The 18,337-nt window shown below is 34.0% G+C and overlaps 1 protein-coding gene across 1 annotated transcript; it reads right to left on the bottom strand.

The window, feature by feature from the left end:
• Positions 1–11,035: 11,035 nt before the first annotated feature.
• On the bottom strand, positions 11,036–13,698 carry LOC112500569 (serine carboxypeptidase II-3-like). The gene is made up of 8 exons (XM_025104072.1): positions 13,479–13,698; positions 12,922–13,026; positions 12,571–12,845; positions 12,182–12,442; positions 12,001–12,107; positions 11,818–11,910; positions 11,569–11,674; positions 11,036–11,185 (listed from the first exon to the last, which is right to left on the bottom strand). The coding sequence occupies exons 2-8, from the start codon at positions 13,007–13,009 to the stop codon at positions 11,036–11,038; spliced, it is 1,080 nt and encodes a 359-aa protein (XP_024959840.1). The 5' UTR covers positions 13,010–13,026; positions 13,479–13,698.
• Between the last annotated feature and the right edge of the window lie 4,639 nt (positions 13,699–18,337).

The following is an 18,337-nucleotide window of genomic DNA, read 5'->3' as shown; positions in this document are numbered from 1 at the left end:
GCATTATTGCCAAAGAATTCAAGTACAAGAACGATTAATGAAGGTAAACGAAGGGGGAGGGGGTTGGATTTGATTAACTAGACTAAACATGCGATTAAAAACTAATTGAAAACGATGAATTTAAAACCCAACATCAGTTTGCTTACAATTAAGATGTTCATACCTATCATTGATTCCAATAACGTAAGCATAAAGAACATATCCAAGTTGATTATAGTCATTATCAAGCTTTAACGACTTCTATTTTTCTGTAAATTTACACCGGTTGAAATAAGCTTTTTAACCAGATCTTAATTATAAATGGGAATTTGAATAAACTCTCAAATTCCCAGGTGTGATTATCTTTATCTGACTAGAAAAACACCAACTCAAAACCATAAGTTCGTAAGCTCGGCTTATCCTGCAAGATTTCAAGACTTCAATTCAGAAACCTTATCAAGACCAAATGAAATCAACTGTTACTTTATCTCAAAGTTCCAAGATATTTACATATCTAAGCCATTGAATAACAATTTTACATAAGAGCTTCAATCAATTGATCACACTAATTGAACATTCAAAAGAAGTTAACACTAAAAACAAAAATCAAGCAATTAAGCTTGTCCCAAACGATTACAATGGAATCTCAAAGTACAAACCATCAAAATCTAAGTAAACTAATGTTGGAATGATAATATTTAGCCACACATAGCTAAACTAGGACTTGCAACTTAAGAGAAATTACCAAAATGAAGTAGAAATCGATGCTTGATGCTTCCAATCGCTCCCTTCGCTCTCTCCAATTCGTTCTCAAAGTCGTCCCCTTCCGAATGGCCGTTCTCCCCTTTTCTTTCTTAAAAAATACCCTAAAAACTTTTAAAAACCGACTCCCCCACTAAATAACACGTCCTTTAAAAACGTTTGCTTATGAAGTTCGCCATTTCAAAACTATGCCTAGGTCCTTTCTCTCTTGAGTAAATATGCCCAATCATCATTTGTAATATGCCTGCTTTCTTCAGATATTGAGAAAGTATGCTTCATCTTGCAGTTATTTGAGAAACTATGTTCAACAGTGAGTTGGAAGACTTTTTGCGCGACTTAAGTCGCCCAATTTCTTCAATTTTAAGCCCCTTTCATTCTTATTCAACAATAAAGATAATAAGTGTAACAACTTGTCCCACATTGATAGAATGTGAGAATTGTTAACTCCTTATAAGTCTCAAGTAGTGGGCTACCAATAACTTCCATCATGGTTTTAAGTTGGATTCGAAGTTATTAGCCTAGTTCGTTGCTTTGGGCTTTGGGGGTGTTACAAATGGTATTAGAGCCGATCCTTCTACCATCGGGATGGTGGGGCAAACTTCATCGGGTATGATGAGTCCTCAAGAGGGGGTGTTTGTAACATCTTAGGCAAATCCCACATTATCGATGACAAGGAGGAAGATTCTGGATAAGCCTGACGTCAGCCTGACGAGGACGTCAGCCTGACGAGGACGTCAGGAGTTTAAGTGGGAGAGTTTGTTACAACTGTCCCACATAGATAGAAAGTGAGAATTGTTAGCTCCTTATAAGTCCCAAGTAATGGGCTACCAATAACTTCCACCATGGTTTTAAGTTGGATTCGAAGTTATTAGGCTAGTTCGTTGCTTTGGGCTTTGGGGGTGTTACAATAAGGGACTCAAACAAATATATTTTAGGGATAAAACAACAAAAAAATGGTGATTTTAAGTCTACTAAAGATTATTAAAACTTGAAAATTCTTAGTTATCAAAATATCCCCACACTTAGGATTTTGACCGTCCTCGGGCAAACACTAAGATTGTAGCTATTGACTTCTAAGAGTTGAAAAAGAGACATAGCATTGCACGAAGGGTAGTTTAACCAGTATAACAATAATTAACACATAAGACAAACCAAAGATGAACACTTGTTAATTTCACAAACACCTCACAGGGGATATAAACCTACTCTAACCGCTCATTCACACAAAGGTGCAAGTGTTTTCACTTAGAGCATCAATCAACATATAAAATGCACTACCATAGGCTTGCATCAAGTCTCAATTCTCCATTGCTAACCAATAAACACTAAGTGTGAATCAAAAGGTCTTTAGTTAAGGGTTGTAACTTGGCTAAGGGTCAAGGTAAGGAAAATTTGGTAAAGTGACTAAAATTGGACTTTGGAAAAGAAACTAAAAATCGAGGCGTATACTCCCACATCTTGCACACCAAAGCAATCATAAAATTTCTCAACCTCTGAGCTCTTATTTTACTTAGTAGCCTAAGGAGACAATTGTATTCTCATGATTGGTCTCCATTCATTCATGTATTTTTTTAAAAAAAAAATTTCCAGTTTTTTTCCCTTCCTTTTTCACCGCCATGCTTTTCCTTCTTTTCTATACATTTTATCAAACCTCTACCGATCATGGTATAGGCATTTTCGATCATGTACATGGTTTTTAGTTCTTATGCCTAAGGAGTCTAAGGGGCTGTTCGGTTCATTTTCTGTTAAGACCTGTATGGATAAAGCTGTCTATATAGATAAAGTTGTCTGTATGTTAACAAGTAAGTTGTTGTTCGGTTGTTGTGCTGAATAACCGTCTGAATGATGAAAACGACTATTTTACCCTTGGTTTTACATTGAACATTATAGATCACATTTCTCAAAACAACAATATTAATAGATCAAATCATAAAACTGTAAACAAATCACTAAATGAAACCCCAAATTAGAAAACATACCCAAATCTATAATAACAAATCAGTAACCAGATAGAGAAAATAACCAGATAGAGAAAATAATAACACCTAAAACCCAAAATTTAAATGGAGAACAGTGTATAGATATAAGGACTTGGTTTTTAAACATCACAATTTGCTTTCTTTTCATTCATATTGGTTACATATTCAATCAACAAAATTTGAACTGAATTTTAAGGTGGGGTTTCTTGGCATAATAGGATGCAAACATGAAGGAAACAAAAGTGGGATCCAAACCCTAAAATGAGAGATGCAACACAAAGGAGGAAATGGATATGGGTCGTCTGTGTATGAGGCAGAGGGCAGGGACTGCCGGTGATGGTGAGGCAGAGGATGACGACCGACGATGGTGAGGCAGAGGGCAACAACCGGCGATGGAGAGGCAGAGGGCAACAACCGGCGATGGAGAGGCAGAGGGCAACAACCGGCGATGGAGAGGCAGGGAGAGAACGAGATGAATATGTTGGATCTAGGGGAGAAAAAGTGATTTGGTTGTTTTTTTAATTAGGGAAGTGTTTTACAAAAGGTAAGAAGGTAAAAAAAAAATGGCTGAGTGGATATGACTCTCCTTGTTGGACTGAGCGAATCAGCCTCTTTCTGGCCCATTAAGTCATACATGCTATACATCCCATTAAGTCACTTTCGAACAGCCCCTAACTAAAATATATAGTTTCATTCCCAAAGTTTGATAAGTGAATTGTTTGGCTAGAGGTTAAATCATGATGTAATAACAAAGGAATGAGTAATTAGGCTCAAAAGAGGTGATAAAAAAGGATACAAGTATAAGGGTTGGCTTTTAGGCTAAATGGTTAAAAATAACATCAAGAATGACCTTTTTCATTTTCACACTAGCATTACCTAATGCAATTTCGAAGAGTCCAAATGCAAGTTCTAGAATGAAATAAATATCGAAGATGCAATGCACATAGAAATGAAATAGGATTGAAAAGAGTGTTCAATCATGGCTTAAAATCTCAAAGGTGCATTTTAGTTCTTAAAATTAGCAAGACTCACAAGGGTTATCTCAAATGTGTTAATCACGTCTACACAAACAAACCACACAATCATTCATGCTATGGTTTTCATGGCATTACAAGCAGAAACATTGTCAACTCATGCAATTTACTTGTATATATATATATATATATATCTATCTATCTATCTATCTATGTGTGTGTATATATAAGATCTATTTTTTGGTACTTCAATTATTACAATAACATGAAATTGAGATAAGGATGCAATATATATAGGAATTTCAGTTTCTATGCTTATTGTTGCAACAAATGTCAAGAATACACTTCATTTTTGCACTCAAATCTATGTCTGAAATTGCATTTGTTCCAAGTTTATCCCTCATTTACTTGAATGAACCCTTCATTTCGTCCCCTCTCACTAATCAATGGTGTTCCATGAGATGCTTTGCCCGAAGGATCATTCATGGTGAAGATCCCAACATGATCTACTCGGTCAAGTCTAATCTAAATTGCCAAGAGAGAAACAGAGAGATCATGGAAAATTTATGAAGTTAATTAATGAGAGATAAAACAAAGAACGTTATATGCATGGTAAACTTGGAACAAAATCAGTTCTAGGTGTGGATCGGTGAAGATGCAAAAAAAGGCGTACCGGGAGTGTGGGTACTACGTGCCATCTGCAATTTATCTACAACTTTACGGTGGAGTACCAATACGATTTCCCAAACAAGGTATGTAGCCAACTCTTTCCATTTTGCGTATTGCATTCAACTCTTGTTGTTAAATAACATTTTTTTTAAATCTTAAAGTTGCATGTAGTAACGATGGAACTAGACTTTCCCAAATTTAATGATGCACGAGATGGACCAAATTGCTTGCAAACGTGCCTGCCAATTAACAAGGGAATTGATGAAATTGTTAGGTATTATTTAATTATTCCTCGCCGATGAGGAATAGTTAAAATAGCGCAAAAAATAGTAGCCCGATATAAGATATATATCGCCTTGTACTATAGGGTTTTGTAACAAGAGGTAGAAGTCCATAAGATACAAAATTGAGAGAGAAAAAGAAGAAAGTTCGGCTGAACTTTTTGGGCAAGCGCAACCGCTCCAATTTTCAAATTCTTATAATTTGAACCTTCTGATCGTCGTAAGTTTCTAACAGTATCTGCAAGACATCTTTATCTTGAATCTCAATGGTGGAGATCGGTTTTGGAGGTACGAAAGTCAATTTTTTTAAAGTTCTACAGAATGCAACGTTTTTGGGTAATATTTCTATCATTTTTCCTTTTGGTTTGATTCCATATTTTTTGATGATTTATTCCAAGAGTATGATGATTGTTTTGTGCCTCTAATTTTATCTAGAGAAGAATTTTTATTCTTTATTGGTGGTAGTGGACTCTAAGCGACCTAAGAGGATGTTTGTTTTCAATTTAATAAGCTTAATGAGTGATTATCTTAATTGGTTAAGTTATATTAAGGTGTTTGATTTTAACTTAATACTAATAGATTGATTTAACATATTAAGAATCCTATATTGATGCATTAAGTTAGATTTTTTTCCATAATTACTCTTGTCCTAAATTTTTTAATCGTCTCTTTAAGAAAATAAGTAGTTTACCAACATGCATAAATGAAAAATTGTAATCAAACAATAATACTTTATTGTTCTAAATATATTTGAAGTTATTAAATATCGTGTTATGGACTCATTAAAATTCATATTATTTTTGTTATTTTAAATAATTTGAATTATTTGAATTTTTTGTCATTTAAAATATTTATTACATAATTTATTTTCATTCAAGATTTATGTAGATATAAGATTAAAATGGTAATTTTAATTATTTAGATTAGTTATTCAAGACAAAAGTCAAACAACAATTTATCTTAGTTTATCGAGACAGATTAATGTTTAGAGACAACTTATTAGATTTAGAACTTAATAGATAAAAAAAATCAAACAACCCCTAAGAGTCCCGTGGTTTTACTCTCGCCTTGAAAGGTTTTCACGCTAAAATTTGTGTGTTACGTATGTGCTATTGTTTGTTGCTTATTTCTAACTTGAGGGTTCATTATCATTGCATTTACTATACCCTGTTTGTTTTCATCCTCAAAGGTTCATATAAGTCGGAAAAGTTTTGTCCAACGAAGGTTTATTTCGCATTTATTGTTTACCATTATAACGACGCCTATTTCCCCACCAGAGTGGTATTAGAGCATTGGGTTATTGTTTTGGGTTAGATTTGTTTAAACGATAGAAGCTAATACAAGTAGGATGATAAGTCTAAATGGTTCTAATTTTCATGTTTGGAAAGGAAAGATAGAAGACCTTCTTTTTGTGAAGGATTTATTTACCTGCCTGTCTTTTCAACCTACAAAGCTGTGAATAAAATAGATGCATTGCATAGACAGGTTTGCAGGTATATTTGGCAGTGGGTAGATGATAATTTTTTGAACCATGTAACTAGGTAAACTCATGCTCGTACTTTGCGGAACAAGCTCGGGCAGTTATATGCTCATAGAATTGGTAATAACAAGTTGTTCTTGATTAAAAAGATGATCCACCTTAAGTACCATGATGAAAATCCTATCACTGATCATTTGAATGTATTTCAGGGAATTATTAGTAAGCTTGTAGGAATGAGTATCAAGTTTGAAGATGAAATTCTAGGCCTATTAATCCTTGGTACTCTATCGGATTCTTGGGAGACTTTTAGGACATTATTGTCCAACTCTGCACTCGATGGTGTTATTTCCATGGAATTTGCTAAAGGCAATATTCTAATTGAAGAGATGAGAATAAAGCACAAGGTTCCTCTTTATACTAAAATGTCTTGGTCACATAAAGGTGGGGGAGAAGTCAGAGTAGAGGTCCGAGTAATATAATCATTGGGCGAATTCAAAAGGAAAGTCTGTTGATTTTAGGTGCTGTCATTATGGTAGAAAAGGGCACATGGTATGGTTCTGTGAAAAATTGAAAAAGGAGAACAAAATAGGCATCCACAACAATCTTAAGAAAAATGGTAGTGGTAGTGACAATGCTGAAGTTAAATCACCATTGAGGAGTTCTTTCTTTGTTGTGATAATGATATGGTCAATCTTGCACATGATGACTCGAGTTAAGTTGTCGACATTGGTGCTTCGGGTCATGTTACATCACGAAGAGACTTTTATTCATTTTACACTCCATGTGATTATGGTATTGTTAAGATGAGTAATAATGATCTTACAAAGATTGTTGGAATTGGCGATGTATGTTTGAAATATAACACTAGGATGGAATTGGTTTTGCGAAGTGTAAAACATGTCCCAAATATGAGACTTAATGTGATTTTTATAGGCTTACTCAATGATGATGATGGTTAACAACAACTTTGGTAATGATTTGTGGAAACTCACTCGTGGTTCCTTGATTGTGGCAAGAGGTAAGAAATTCCCAAAGTTATATGTGACACATCCGATGATCTCCAACAACATCATTCACGTTGTGGAGAATATTAACATGACATATTGTGGCATAAGAACATAAGTAAAAAAGGATATCTCTTTTTGTCAAAGAGAAATGCGTTAAATGGTGTCCACAATATTCATTTGAAGACGTGTTCTCATTGTTTGGCAGGAACATACTAGAGTTACTTTCAAAAGCCAACCTCCTTCCCGAAAGGAGAATATACTTGATTTGGTGCATTCCGATGTTTGTGGTCCTATGGAGACTAGGACACTTGGTGGTTGCTCATATTTTGTCACATTCATCGACGATCACTTAAGGAAGGTAAATCTAAAGATAAAATATTATATGTGTTTAAGCAGTTTCATGTCTTAGTAAAGAGATAAACAGGGAAAAAGCTTAAGTGTATTCGAACATATAATGGAGGTGAATACATTGGCCCTTTTGATTCTTATCGTAGAGAACATGGTATTTGGCAACAAAAGACTCCTCCAAAGACACCACAATTGAATGGTTTATCAGAGAGGATGAATAAAACATTGGTTGACCAAGACAAATGTTTGTTCTCACATGTAGGGTTATTGAGTTCCTTTTAGGATCATGCTTTGAATATGATGTTGCATGTTGTTAATCTAGCTCCTTGTGTTCCTTTGCATTGTAATGTTCCGAACAGGGTTTGGAGCAGAAAAGACGTTTCGTATCGACACTTATGGGTCTTTGGATGCAAGGTTTTTGTGCAAATTCCTAAAGATGAAAGGTGAAATCTTGATGTGAAGATAAGCCATGTGTGTTCCTTGGTTATGGCCAAGATGAGTTTTGTTAGAGACTATATGATCCGGTTCAGAAGACACTTGTTCGAAGCCGAGATGTTTTTATGGAAGATAAGACTTTGAAAGATGTTGAGAAGGAAGAGACGATTCCTCAAAATAATGAAGATCTTACTGATTTAGATCTAGTTCCTCCTAAGAATGTTGACATACATGATGGAGATGGTGTTCAGAATGATGAACCAGATGTTCCAGAGCAAATTGAGATGGATACATTCATCCAGAGTTACTAATTGTATGCCATCATCTATCCCACCTAGGGAGTCTACAAGAGATCATCATCCTTCTACACAATACTCTGCAGATTAGTATGTCTTACTTACTGATGGGGAGAGAGCCCGAGTGTTATGCTGAAGCGATTAAAGATAAGCATAAAAAAGAGTGGGCCGAAGCCATGCACGATGATATGACTTCCTTGCATGAGAATAATACCTTTGAGTTTGTAAAGTTTCCTAAAAGAAAAGAGCTTTGAAGAACTAGTGGGTCTACAAATTGAAGACATAAGGACATACTTCACGACCTAGGTACAATGCTAGATTGGTGGTCAAAGGCTTTAGTCAAAGATAACATATCGACTTTGATGAGATTTGCTATTTGGTAGTGATGATAGGATCTATTTGTGTGGTTCTTGGATTAGCAGCTAGCCTTGATCTTGAGGTTGAGAAATTGGATGTCAAGACAACTTTCCTTCATGGTGATTTGGACAAGGAAATCTATATGAAGCAACTTGAAGGCTTTCAGGTTAACGACAAATAAGATTATGTGTATAGACTTCAAAAAATCCTATATGGTTTGAAGCAAGCATCGAGACAATGTTACAAGAAATTTGAGTCTGTTATGGGGAAGCACAACTAAAAAAAGACATCTTTAGATCATTGTTTTTTCTTTAAGAGGTTTGGGGATGATGATTTCATCATTTTGTTGCTATATGTTGATGACATGTTGATCTTTGGCAGGAATATGCAAAGAATTGTCAAATTGGAGCAGCAGTTGAGCGAGTCTTTACAATGTAATATTTGGGGCCCACAAAACAGGATTCTTGGCATACGAATCACCCGAACTAGTGCAGCCAAGAAGTTTCACATGTCATAGGAGAAATACATTGAGAAAGTGCTTTGTAGATTCAACATGGATAAAGCTAAAGTGGTCAGTTCACCCCTAGCTACCAACTTTAAGCTAATTGATAAAGATTGCGCTTCTTCAAAGAACACAGTTGAAAAAATAGTTAAAGTTCCGTATGCATCGGTCGTTCGGAGTCTGATGTATGCGATGGTATGCATAATGCCTGATATAGCCCATGCGGTAGGTGCTTTTATTCTGGTTCTGTCAAATGAAGGTAAGAAGCATTGGGAAGCTGTTAAATGGATTCTCCAATATCTATGAGGTACTTCCAAATTGGGTATAACACTTTGGGAATGAAAAAACAATGCTTGTTGGGTATACTAATTCTGATATGACATGAAAATATGGACAACATGAGATCCAGTTTTGGATATTTGATGACCTTTGTAGGGCGAGCAACACATATATATCTACGATCATTTGTTAACCCAAAAAACAGTGTTAACTATACTAACTTCATAAACTAATCAAAAGACCTTTAAATTTAATGTTTCATATCTCTGTTTGTAGTTAATGTTGAGGGTATGTTAGTAATTTTCCTTTTTGGTCTTGATGAAACATATTTAATTGAGTGTTACAAAAAGATTAATGTTCCATGATTTTAGCCATTTTCCTTTTTGGTCTTGATTGAAACAAATTTAATTGACCGCTACAACCAAGCAATTTCATAAAAACATGTTTTCATAACAATATAATGAAATAATGCATGTGTTCATGAGTGAACCATAATATGTTCATATGTGTAGATTGTGCATAACTAAATTTGCATACATAAATCATTTGTTGAGAGTTGACGCAATGATTAATGTTCAGTATAGACTCAAACCACAACATTGTTCATTGAGATGTTCACCAATTAATGAACCATAGCTCACTATCTCCATTAAAACTAATGTATATATAGGTAGACCATGAATACTTTTGTCAAGAACCATGAACCATGAGTAGATATGAACCATGAACATTTGTTCACTCATGAATGGTCTTTCAAACATGAATTGACATAAGCACGTTCATAAAAACTTGTTGATATAACACTTATATTAATTTAAGCATGTGTTCATGAGTGAACACATTGAATCTTATATCATTAAAATCTTTTTCCAAAATACCCCTTGTAAACATTATTCACTTACCAAAGAGCCTTTGGCCTAGCGGTATTGTAGTCATTGTTCTTTTAGGAGGTCAGTGAGTTCAAATCTCACCAAAGGTGAGGAGGTATGCGAGTTTATTTGTTGCATTTGTCTATATAGTTATTATATACTTCAAAAAGAAAAAACATTATTCACTTATGTTATCTTACCATGAATGATCTCAACCACAAATTTCAAAGATCAATAGATGCGACACCATATATTGGGTTAACAAATAAACTCATCCTATATATATATATATATATAGAGAGAGAGAGAGAGAGAGGTTTAGAGAAAAATCTCAAATAAATGAAAAACTAAAAATCACATTATCAACCGTTAAATTAGATGATATAATAGATGTGATTAACTTGGCGGTTACAACAATATTTTTTAATTAAAAAATCTCCCACCCCTATTTTTATTTGAAAAAGGACGAAAAATAAACAAAATTCGAGCAAAATAAATTACACCAAAAAAACGATCACAATTTTCTCGTTAATTTGACGTCCATATTGATATGTTTTTCCGTCCGTTATTTCATGGCTTTTCGGTTTTCCATTTATTTAGCATTTTCCCGTGAACTGTGTAATGCTACCGGTTCCTTACTTTGAAAATGGGTTGCATAACTTACAGAATGTACAATGCTACTTGATTCCTTAGTTTGAGACGGGGTTCCGAAACACAAAAAAAGTATAATGCTACCCGAGTTCCTTGTATAAAAGCTCGATTCGGTAGCTAATAGTACTCCATTGTTCAACTCCCTGTTGTGAACCGGTTTGATCACTTTACATTTTGTAGTGGTGAGGGACTATCCCTCCTAGGAATGATGTAAACAAGGCTAATGCACGCCGAGGTTGGAAGCTTGGAACTGAATGGCCTGCACCCCTAACAGTTATTAGAAGCAGTCCTTTGTATGCCTCCAGATACCCTCCAACCTGTTAACATGATTTCATGTTAGTAATCGAACAAGCTCGTTTAGCAACACATATGATAATCGAAGGAGGTTGTTGGAAATAAAAATAGAGGTGTAAACGGGTCAGATGTGCATATGGTGTGAAACTGTGAATTTACATGTTGGACAATTTAGTAAAAGTTAGATCATGTATTATATTCTCTGATGCATACAGGAATTACTTAAGACAAATATGAATTCAGAAGATACGTAGATTGTCAGATATCTGCTATGATTCAGACAACATCCTTTGAAACAGAGCTTACATCATGAATTAACAATTAGAGATGGAAAACATAGTGTTAGTGATGGATTTTCACGTTGCAGAACTTCTTTTTTGGTTAATCAAGAAAGTTCAGTGCTCACCTCCTCGTTGAGGTACCATGGCCGCCAAGCTGTCTCGATCAGAAGATTGAGGGTGTTGATTGCATACCTAGAAGAAGTAATTGGAACCCGAGCATCCGTATCCCCACTGCAAAATCAAGGATTAAACCGATCATGAATTACTCGTCGTTTTGAATTTCCATGCATAGAATTAATCTAGAGTCATCCCAAGTGTTTGTGATGCTTCGATTTCACATTTCTGATTGATGTGGTTTAGAGTTAAACCCTTGCCTGAATACCCATAGCCGTTGGCCGTTATCAATCAGATACTTGATTATGGGCAGGATGCTAACCGCACTGTCATTCCATATCGAGATATATTCCCTGCACATGGTATCAACAGTTTTTTACCAGTTATTAGCTAATCATAACATGGTTCATTTTAGTCTACATGCATGACTGATCTAGGATTACCTGCATATATCCCATGATGTAGGTCTCGCATGAAATGCCTCTTGCACAGCTGAGTCATTGAGATAGGATACAAGGATATCTTGCCAGCATGGATCAAAAAAGTCAATCTGAAAGATAGAGAACAAAACAATGATTAGTTTGAGGTTCTAGTTACTAGAATTCGGGGTAGTGTGTATAGAACACTTACAGAACCAGTGGCAGAGGTATTTCTTTGTTCATGGTTCAAGCAAATCGGCGCATAGATATTATATACATTGACCTCTCCCATCTCATCCCATGCTTTGCTTGTACTATCATGGCACATGCCAGTTGAAGAATCGTTCACAAAGTTGCAATATTTGAAGATGGCATCATGAGTCGCATCTGAATTTATAGCATGACTCCACCAGTAATCGTACATCCCTTTCATACATGTTTCATCATCGATCCACGCATTTCCTATCTGCAGATTTTACACGGACATTAATTTTTATCGATAACAGAATAAACACTAGCCATTTGTAAATCTGGTCCGAGAATCGGACTATTATCTCGTGTTTAGGAAGTGTAACGTCAATGATGTGAACATACAGCAATCCCTTTGATATTGATGACAGTCTGCTTTGTATTCTTGTTCTTTCGAAGGATGGTATAAGCAAGTTGAGGTACATAATGTCCGGCATAGCTTTCACCGGCAATGTAAAAATCATGAGTTTTGTACTGAGGGAATCTCTCGAGCCAGTTAATAATAAAAGTGTAAGCATCATCCGCAGTCTTCTTGTCACCAGGATGGTCATAATCAGAAGTTGTATTCGAATACGAGAAACCAACTCCAGCTGGGGACTCCAGAAACAGCATATTTGCAACTGCACATTGTGTTTATGTGTTTATGACCAGTATATACTACGCTCGAGAGTAAAAATGTTTGATTTAATATCTAACCATTGCTCCACGCATAACTGTTCCTGAAGAGAGTTTTGGCATCACTATTGATTCTGAATGGTCCTAGTTCTCCCATGGCTCCAAACATGGAAGAACATCCTGGTCCTGTTGAGCATTATGAATGTATTTAATAGAATATAGTGAAACAAAGTCGAAAAATGTCTGTAATTGATTCAACTCCTGCTGTTATTTCTAGTCAATCTGGAGCCAGCTAGAAACAGGACGGACCATGAAATTTTTTCAAACGGTGGTACCATTCGACTATAAGAAACAAATAAAAAGGGAAAAAACTTCAAATGATGGCACTATTTGACTGTAATAAACAATATAGAGAAAATTTCAAACACTGACACCATTTGACTTAGAAAATGACACTAACAGGTACGAACTCAGGTCTAGCGTGGAAGAAAAGCCTTGCAAACGAAAAAAACTTGTTCTCATTATAGTTTCAAAATACATATGACGGCTTAGTTGAAAAGGCTTGGGGCCAAATATGCTTTGTTTGCTACTTCATAGCTGATAACAACACAACAAATAATAAGAACATGCAAAAGTACCTCCATTTAGCCACAAAACCAATGGTTTGGTTGAAGAATCAGTAGGAGACTCCACGAAATAATAGAAAAGAGCCCTGCCAGCCTTTGGATCGACAGTGACATATCCTGAATACTGATCAAAATCAACACCTGCAGGTTGGCCTGGCAATGTCAAGATCTTGTCGAGCTGTGCCAAACCCTCTTGAGCTCCAATGTGAACTGGAGAGTCCTCATCAGTAGTATCATCTAAAACAGACCATGGATCATAACCAGGTGAGTCTCTAGAGTGCTTTTCTTTTACCAAATTGTAAAGCTTGCGTGCGTGAATGTCGGCATTGCTTAAACCAAACAAGGCCAAAACGCAAAATGCTGCCATAACTTTTATCATCTTGAACTGCTTCAATATATAGTACACGAGCCGTTTAAGTCCAAGTGACTGTTTATCTCGTCCTGATCAGAGATTTTGAAATAGGCTTTAACATAATCTTTAAATATCTAAGAAGCCAGTCATATTCGAAAATGTCTTCTCGGATTTGACGCATTAATATTCATTAAAATGATGATTTGGACACTTTTATGCTTGTCATATGTGGGGAATTGTCTGGCTCACATCATGTGAAAATCGTAGATTGTGTTTTTCTGATTTCTCAGCTCTTGATGTCTGTTTCTGCAAAATATTCAGCAACTCAAACTAATTAATTAAAATCTGCATTTCTAAAAGAAGAAACTAAGTCATGCTTTCTAAAAGAAAAATCTACTAAAAATATATCTAGACATGGCATAAACTTAACCAAAGGTTATTACAAATTAGCCAAAGCATCGATTAGATAACACGTTGTAATAACGAAAATCTAATATAAACTAGGATTAATCAACGATCTGTCATACGCTATATACAGAAAACCTAACAAAAATCTATGAAAATACTAAGAGAATAATCAATGATCTAGCATTTCATTCAGGGAATCAACAAGCAGAATAGCATACATGAAAGACATGCAAATTTTCAACAACACAACATAAAAACACAGATTCATATCTTGAAAAATGAATTAAAATCCGGAACTCATTGAAATCTAGTGAAAATCAATTCAATCAATGTAGTAATAACATAAACATAAATCCAACAAATTCTTCCCAATCATGATATAGAATTACAAATGGAAGGATTAATGAAATAATATATATTTTAATGATAAAATTTCGTAGGAATTTGTATGAAATAAGTAAATAAAATGCAAAGATATATAAGGATAGGAATACGTACTCTAGGTTGAAGCTCAAATCCAAATTCAGAAAATCTTCATTGAATCTTCAATGTTTACCCAGGAGAATTAATCCAAAAAGAGAAATGGAGAAATTAAAGGAGATAATTTATCCATCTAAAAATAAGAAAGAATAATATGATCAATACGGTAAAAAAAACGCTTGTCCAATTTAATCCTGATTGATCCAATAGATTATCTATAGTCTTGTAAAATTCATGTAAATAAAGTGTCTCGAGGACTAGGTTCAAATCCAAGAAGGGACAAAAATCCCCTTGCTGTTCAAATGCGGTGACTCCGGGCTACCTGCAAAACAGAGCAGGTGGTCGACTTGGGATTAGTTGGCTCGCATAGCGGGTTGGATATCCAGGTTAATAAAAAAATCATGTGAATTTCCCAAATTACCCTCCTTAATTAATTAACAACCGAATTCTTTTACCAGCATGAGGAATTGTGCCTTGATAAAATTCTCTACCGATCGATCTTGCACTTACGGTCATGCTCTTTGTTACTTTTTCATGTCAATGATCTTCAAGAAATTTGACTCCTAATGTTAGACGATCGTGTTGCCTTCCTTGCTTTACTTTGGTGCGACATATTGTGAAGTTTGCAGGGGGTTTTCTTTACTTCCTTGCCTTGTTCTTCTCTTTGTTTCCAATACCTTCTTGGCCACCTCTTCCTTTGCACAAATCCATCCACATTTTGTTTCCAGATTTCTCCATGAATTACCTGTAAAAGCCCATAAAAAAGACCTAAACAAACTCCAACAAGTTGATCAAAAGCAAATCTGACTACAATTAAGCAAAATGCATGACAACAGAAATAACAATTTTACACGCCCTTTTTTCACACGGTTGTTAAAAAACCATGTAAAAAAACTACGTGGATTTTTAGAAAACTTCTTATACTATTTTTTGGTGGATGAACTGTGTAAAAATATATATGTACCTTTTTACATTGAACCGTGTAAAAAACTGAAACCGTTTAAAGAAGTACGGATACCGTTTTACACTGTTCATTCACCAAGAAAACCCACTACTAGAAAACAAGTTATTAGCGACGAAAATCTGCGAGGGAAAAAACTCTTAACTGTTATGTAAATAAAACATACATATTATTATATTCAACTGTCATGTAAATAAAATGATTAGTAAAATTTTACATTTAGGAAAAATATAAAAGACGAAAATAAAAAAGAACTCTAAAATCTCAATTGAAAAAAAAATAACAATTGAAAAAGAACATATTGAATTTTGTTGAAGTTATATCATAAATTTTCTAATACATACATTCAAAATTCAATTATCGAACCGTTGTTATATCAAAACTCTATAACCACTGTCAAGAACAAACCCTCAATTCCATTAATAAAAACTTAACAAAAATATAGAAGACAAAAGTAAAAAAAAAAAACTTTAAAATCCCAACAAAAATCAAGAATAATACCTAAAATGGTATTCTCATATATAGTAAACCTGAAAAACGATCTTGTTGAATGATTAGAGTTTTTAAAACGAAAGAAAAAATTAAATGATGGAGAGAGAAAATAAAGGATTACCTGAAAAAAGATTTTGTTGAACAATAATTAAGTGTTTGTAAATGAATAATAGATCAAGTGATAGAGATGAATAATAATACCTAAATTAGTATTATGATAATAAACTTGAAAAACAATCTTGTTGAATAATAACAGTTTATAAAATGAAAGAAGAAATCAAGTGATGAAGAGAGCGAATAAAGTTTACCTGAATTTTTTTTGTTGTTGAATAGTAATGATTTGTCAAATGAAGAATACATCAAATGATGAAGAGGAAAAAAAAAGAGATTTATTAATGAACAAATCATAGATGAGCACATGGAAAGGCTTGGAGGTTTCACCTCCAGAATTAAGATGAAAAAGTTTGAGGCTAAACTTAATAAAATTAACAAAACAACTTTATCCTAATGAATTTCATGTTTTTAAATATAAAGATGGAAAAGTCTTTTACATATAAAAATATTTTAAAAAATCGAAAATCTAAGAAAAGGGAAAAATAGACTTCTAATATTTAGATGATGACACCTCATTATGTTTGGTTTCTCATTTAAACAAAAGAAAAAGCTTCAAAATCTCAACAAAACTCAAAAGTAATGCATACATGTATTAGTTTTCTTAAAGTATACTTGAAAAAAAATAATCATTAAAAAACAAACATGTTGAAGAACATTATCGAGACTATTGTAATACTCATCATTGGACCATTGTTGTCATAAGGTCCCATTATACATACCATTGTTGCCATCAAAACTCTGAAAACTTTGTCAAGAACAAACTATTGGTTTCATTGAGAAAATTTTAAGAAAATTATAGAAAAGAAAAGTAAAAAAAAAAAACTTTAAAATTCCAACAAAAATCAAAAGGTATGCATACCCAAATTAATTTTCTCTCTCTCTCTCTCTCTCTATATATATATATATATAGGGGCCTAATCAAATGAGAACTAATTAGTTTGTGGTAACTGTGAGAACCAATATTAACCACAAATCAAAAGATAAATTAGGAAATTTATAATTTTGGCAATTTTGAATTAAAATATTAATGCAAGGATATTTTTTGTATTTTAAAACTTTCCTCCCTCCTCTCTTCTCTCTCCGGCCACCGTCATCCGGTGATACTACAATGGTATCACAATGCATCATATATGTGCTTGGGTATCACATTGATGTCGTTTGTGTGGTCGATCAAAGATGTAACACAGTGGTATCACTATGCATCTTATATATGATTAGATATCACAATGTATCTTTTGTTTAACATAGTCAATATTTTTAGGTATTACAGTGATATCATAGTGGTATCATCGGAGGACGGTGGACGGAGGCCGGAGAACGGTGGCCGGAGAGAGAAGAGATGAGAGAGGAGAGTTTTAAAATAACAAAAATATCCTTGCATTAAGATTTTAATTTAGAATTACCAAATTTATAAATTTCCTAATTTATCTATTGATTTGTGGTTAATATTGGTTCTCACAGTTACCACAAACAACTCAGTTCTCCCTTGAATAGGACCCTATATATATATATATATATTAAAGGAAGACCATTTTTGCCATCAAAACTCTGAAAGAGTTGTCAAGAACAAATTATTGGTTTCATTGAGGAAAACTTAAGAAAATTATAGAAGAGAAAAGCTAAAAAAACTCTAAAATCCCAACAAAAATCAAAAGGAATGCATAACCGAATTAGTCTCATAGAAATAAGCTTGAAAATGAATTTGTTGAAAAATAATGGTTTATGAAATGAAAAACAAATCAAATGATGTAGATAAAGAAAAAGAGATTGAACGATAAACAATTCTTGAGAAAGAAAATGAAATGATTGGAACATGAATAAGAGTTCAGGAAAATGAAAAGATGATGTTAATGCAAACATAAATGAATAATCAATGTTATAGGGATTAAAATGTGAAATTAGGAAAAAAGACTAAAATGAGGTTGAATAAGAAAAAAAAGATAAATGAATTTTTTAGGTGTTTGGAAAAACCTAGTCATCAACCTTAGTTATTCCTTTAATATAAAACCAAGTCATCAACCTTGGTTCTTCTTTTAATATTATATATATATATATATATATATA

The sequence above is a fragment of the Cynara cardunculus genome (genome assembly GCF_001531365.2).
Source record: "Cynara cardunculus var. scolymus isolate 2C chromosome LG 17, CcrdV1, whole genome shotgun sequence".
Taxonomy (NCBI): Eukaryota; Viridiplantae; Streptophyta; class Magnoliopsida; order Asterales; family Asteraceae; genus Cynara; species Cynara cardunculus.
This window is presented reverse-complemented; position numbering and strand designations above follow the sequence as displayed.

Bases quoted from the DNA above. Each gene is read 5' to 3' on its own strand.
- LOC112500569 (XM_025104072.1), bottom strand. From the start codon at position 13,009: ATGTTTGGAGCCATGGGAGAACTAGGACCATTCAGAATCAATAGTGAT. The intron at 12,846-12,921 runs GTTAGATATTAA...CACAATGTGCAG, and splicing joins CAGTTATGCGTGGAGCAATG to TTGCAAATATGCTGTTTCTG. The intron at 12,443-12,570 runs GTATGTTCACAT...TAAAATCTGCAG, and splicing joins TCAATATCAAAGGGATTGCT to ATAGGAAATGCGTGGATCGA.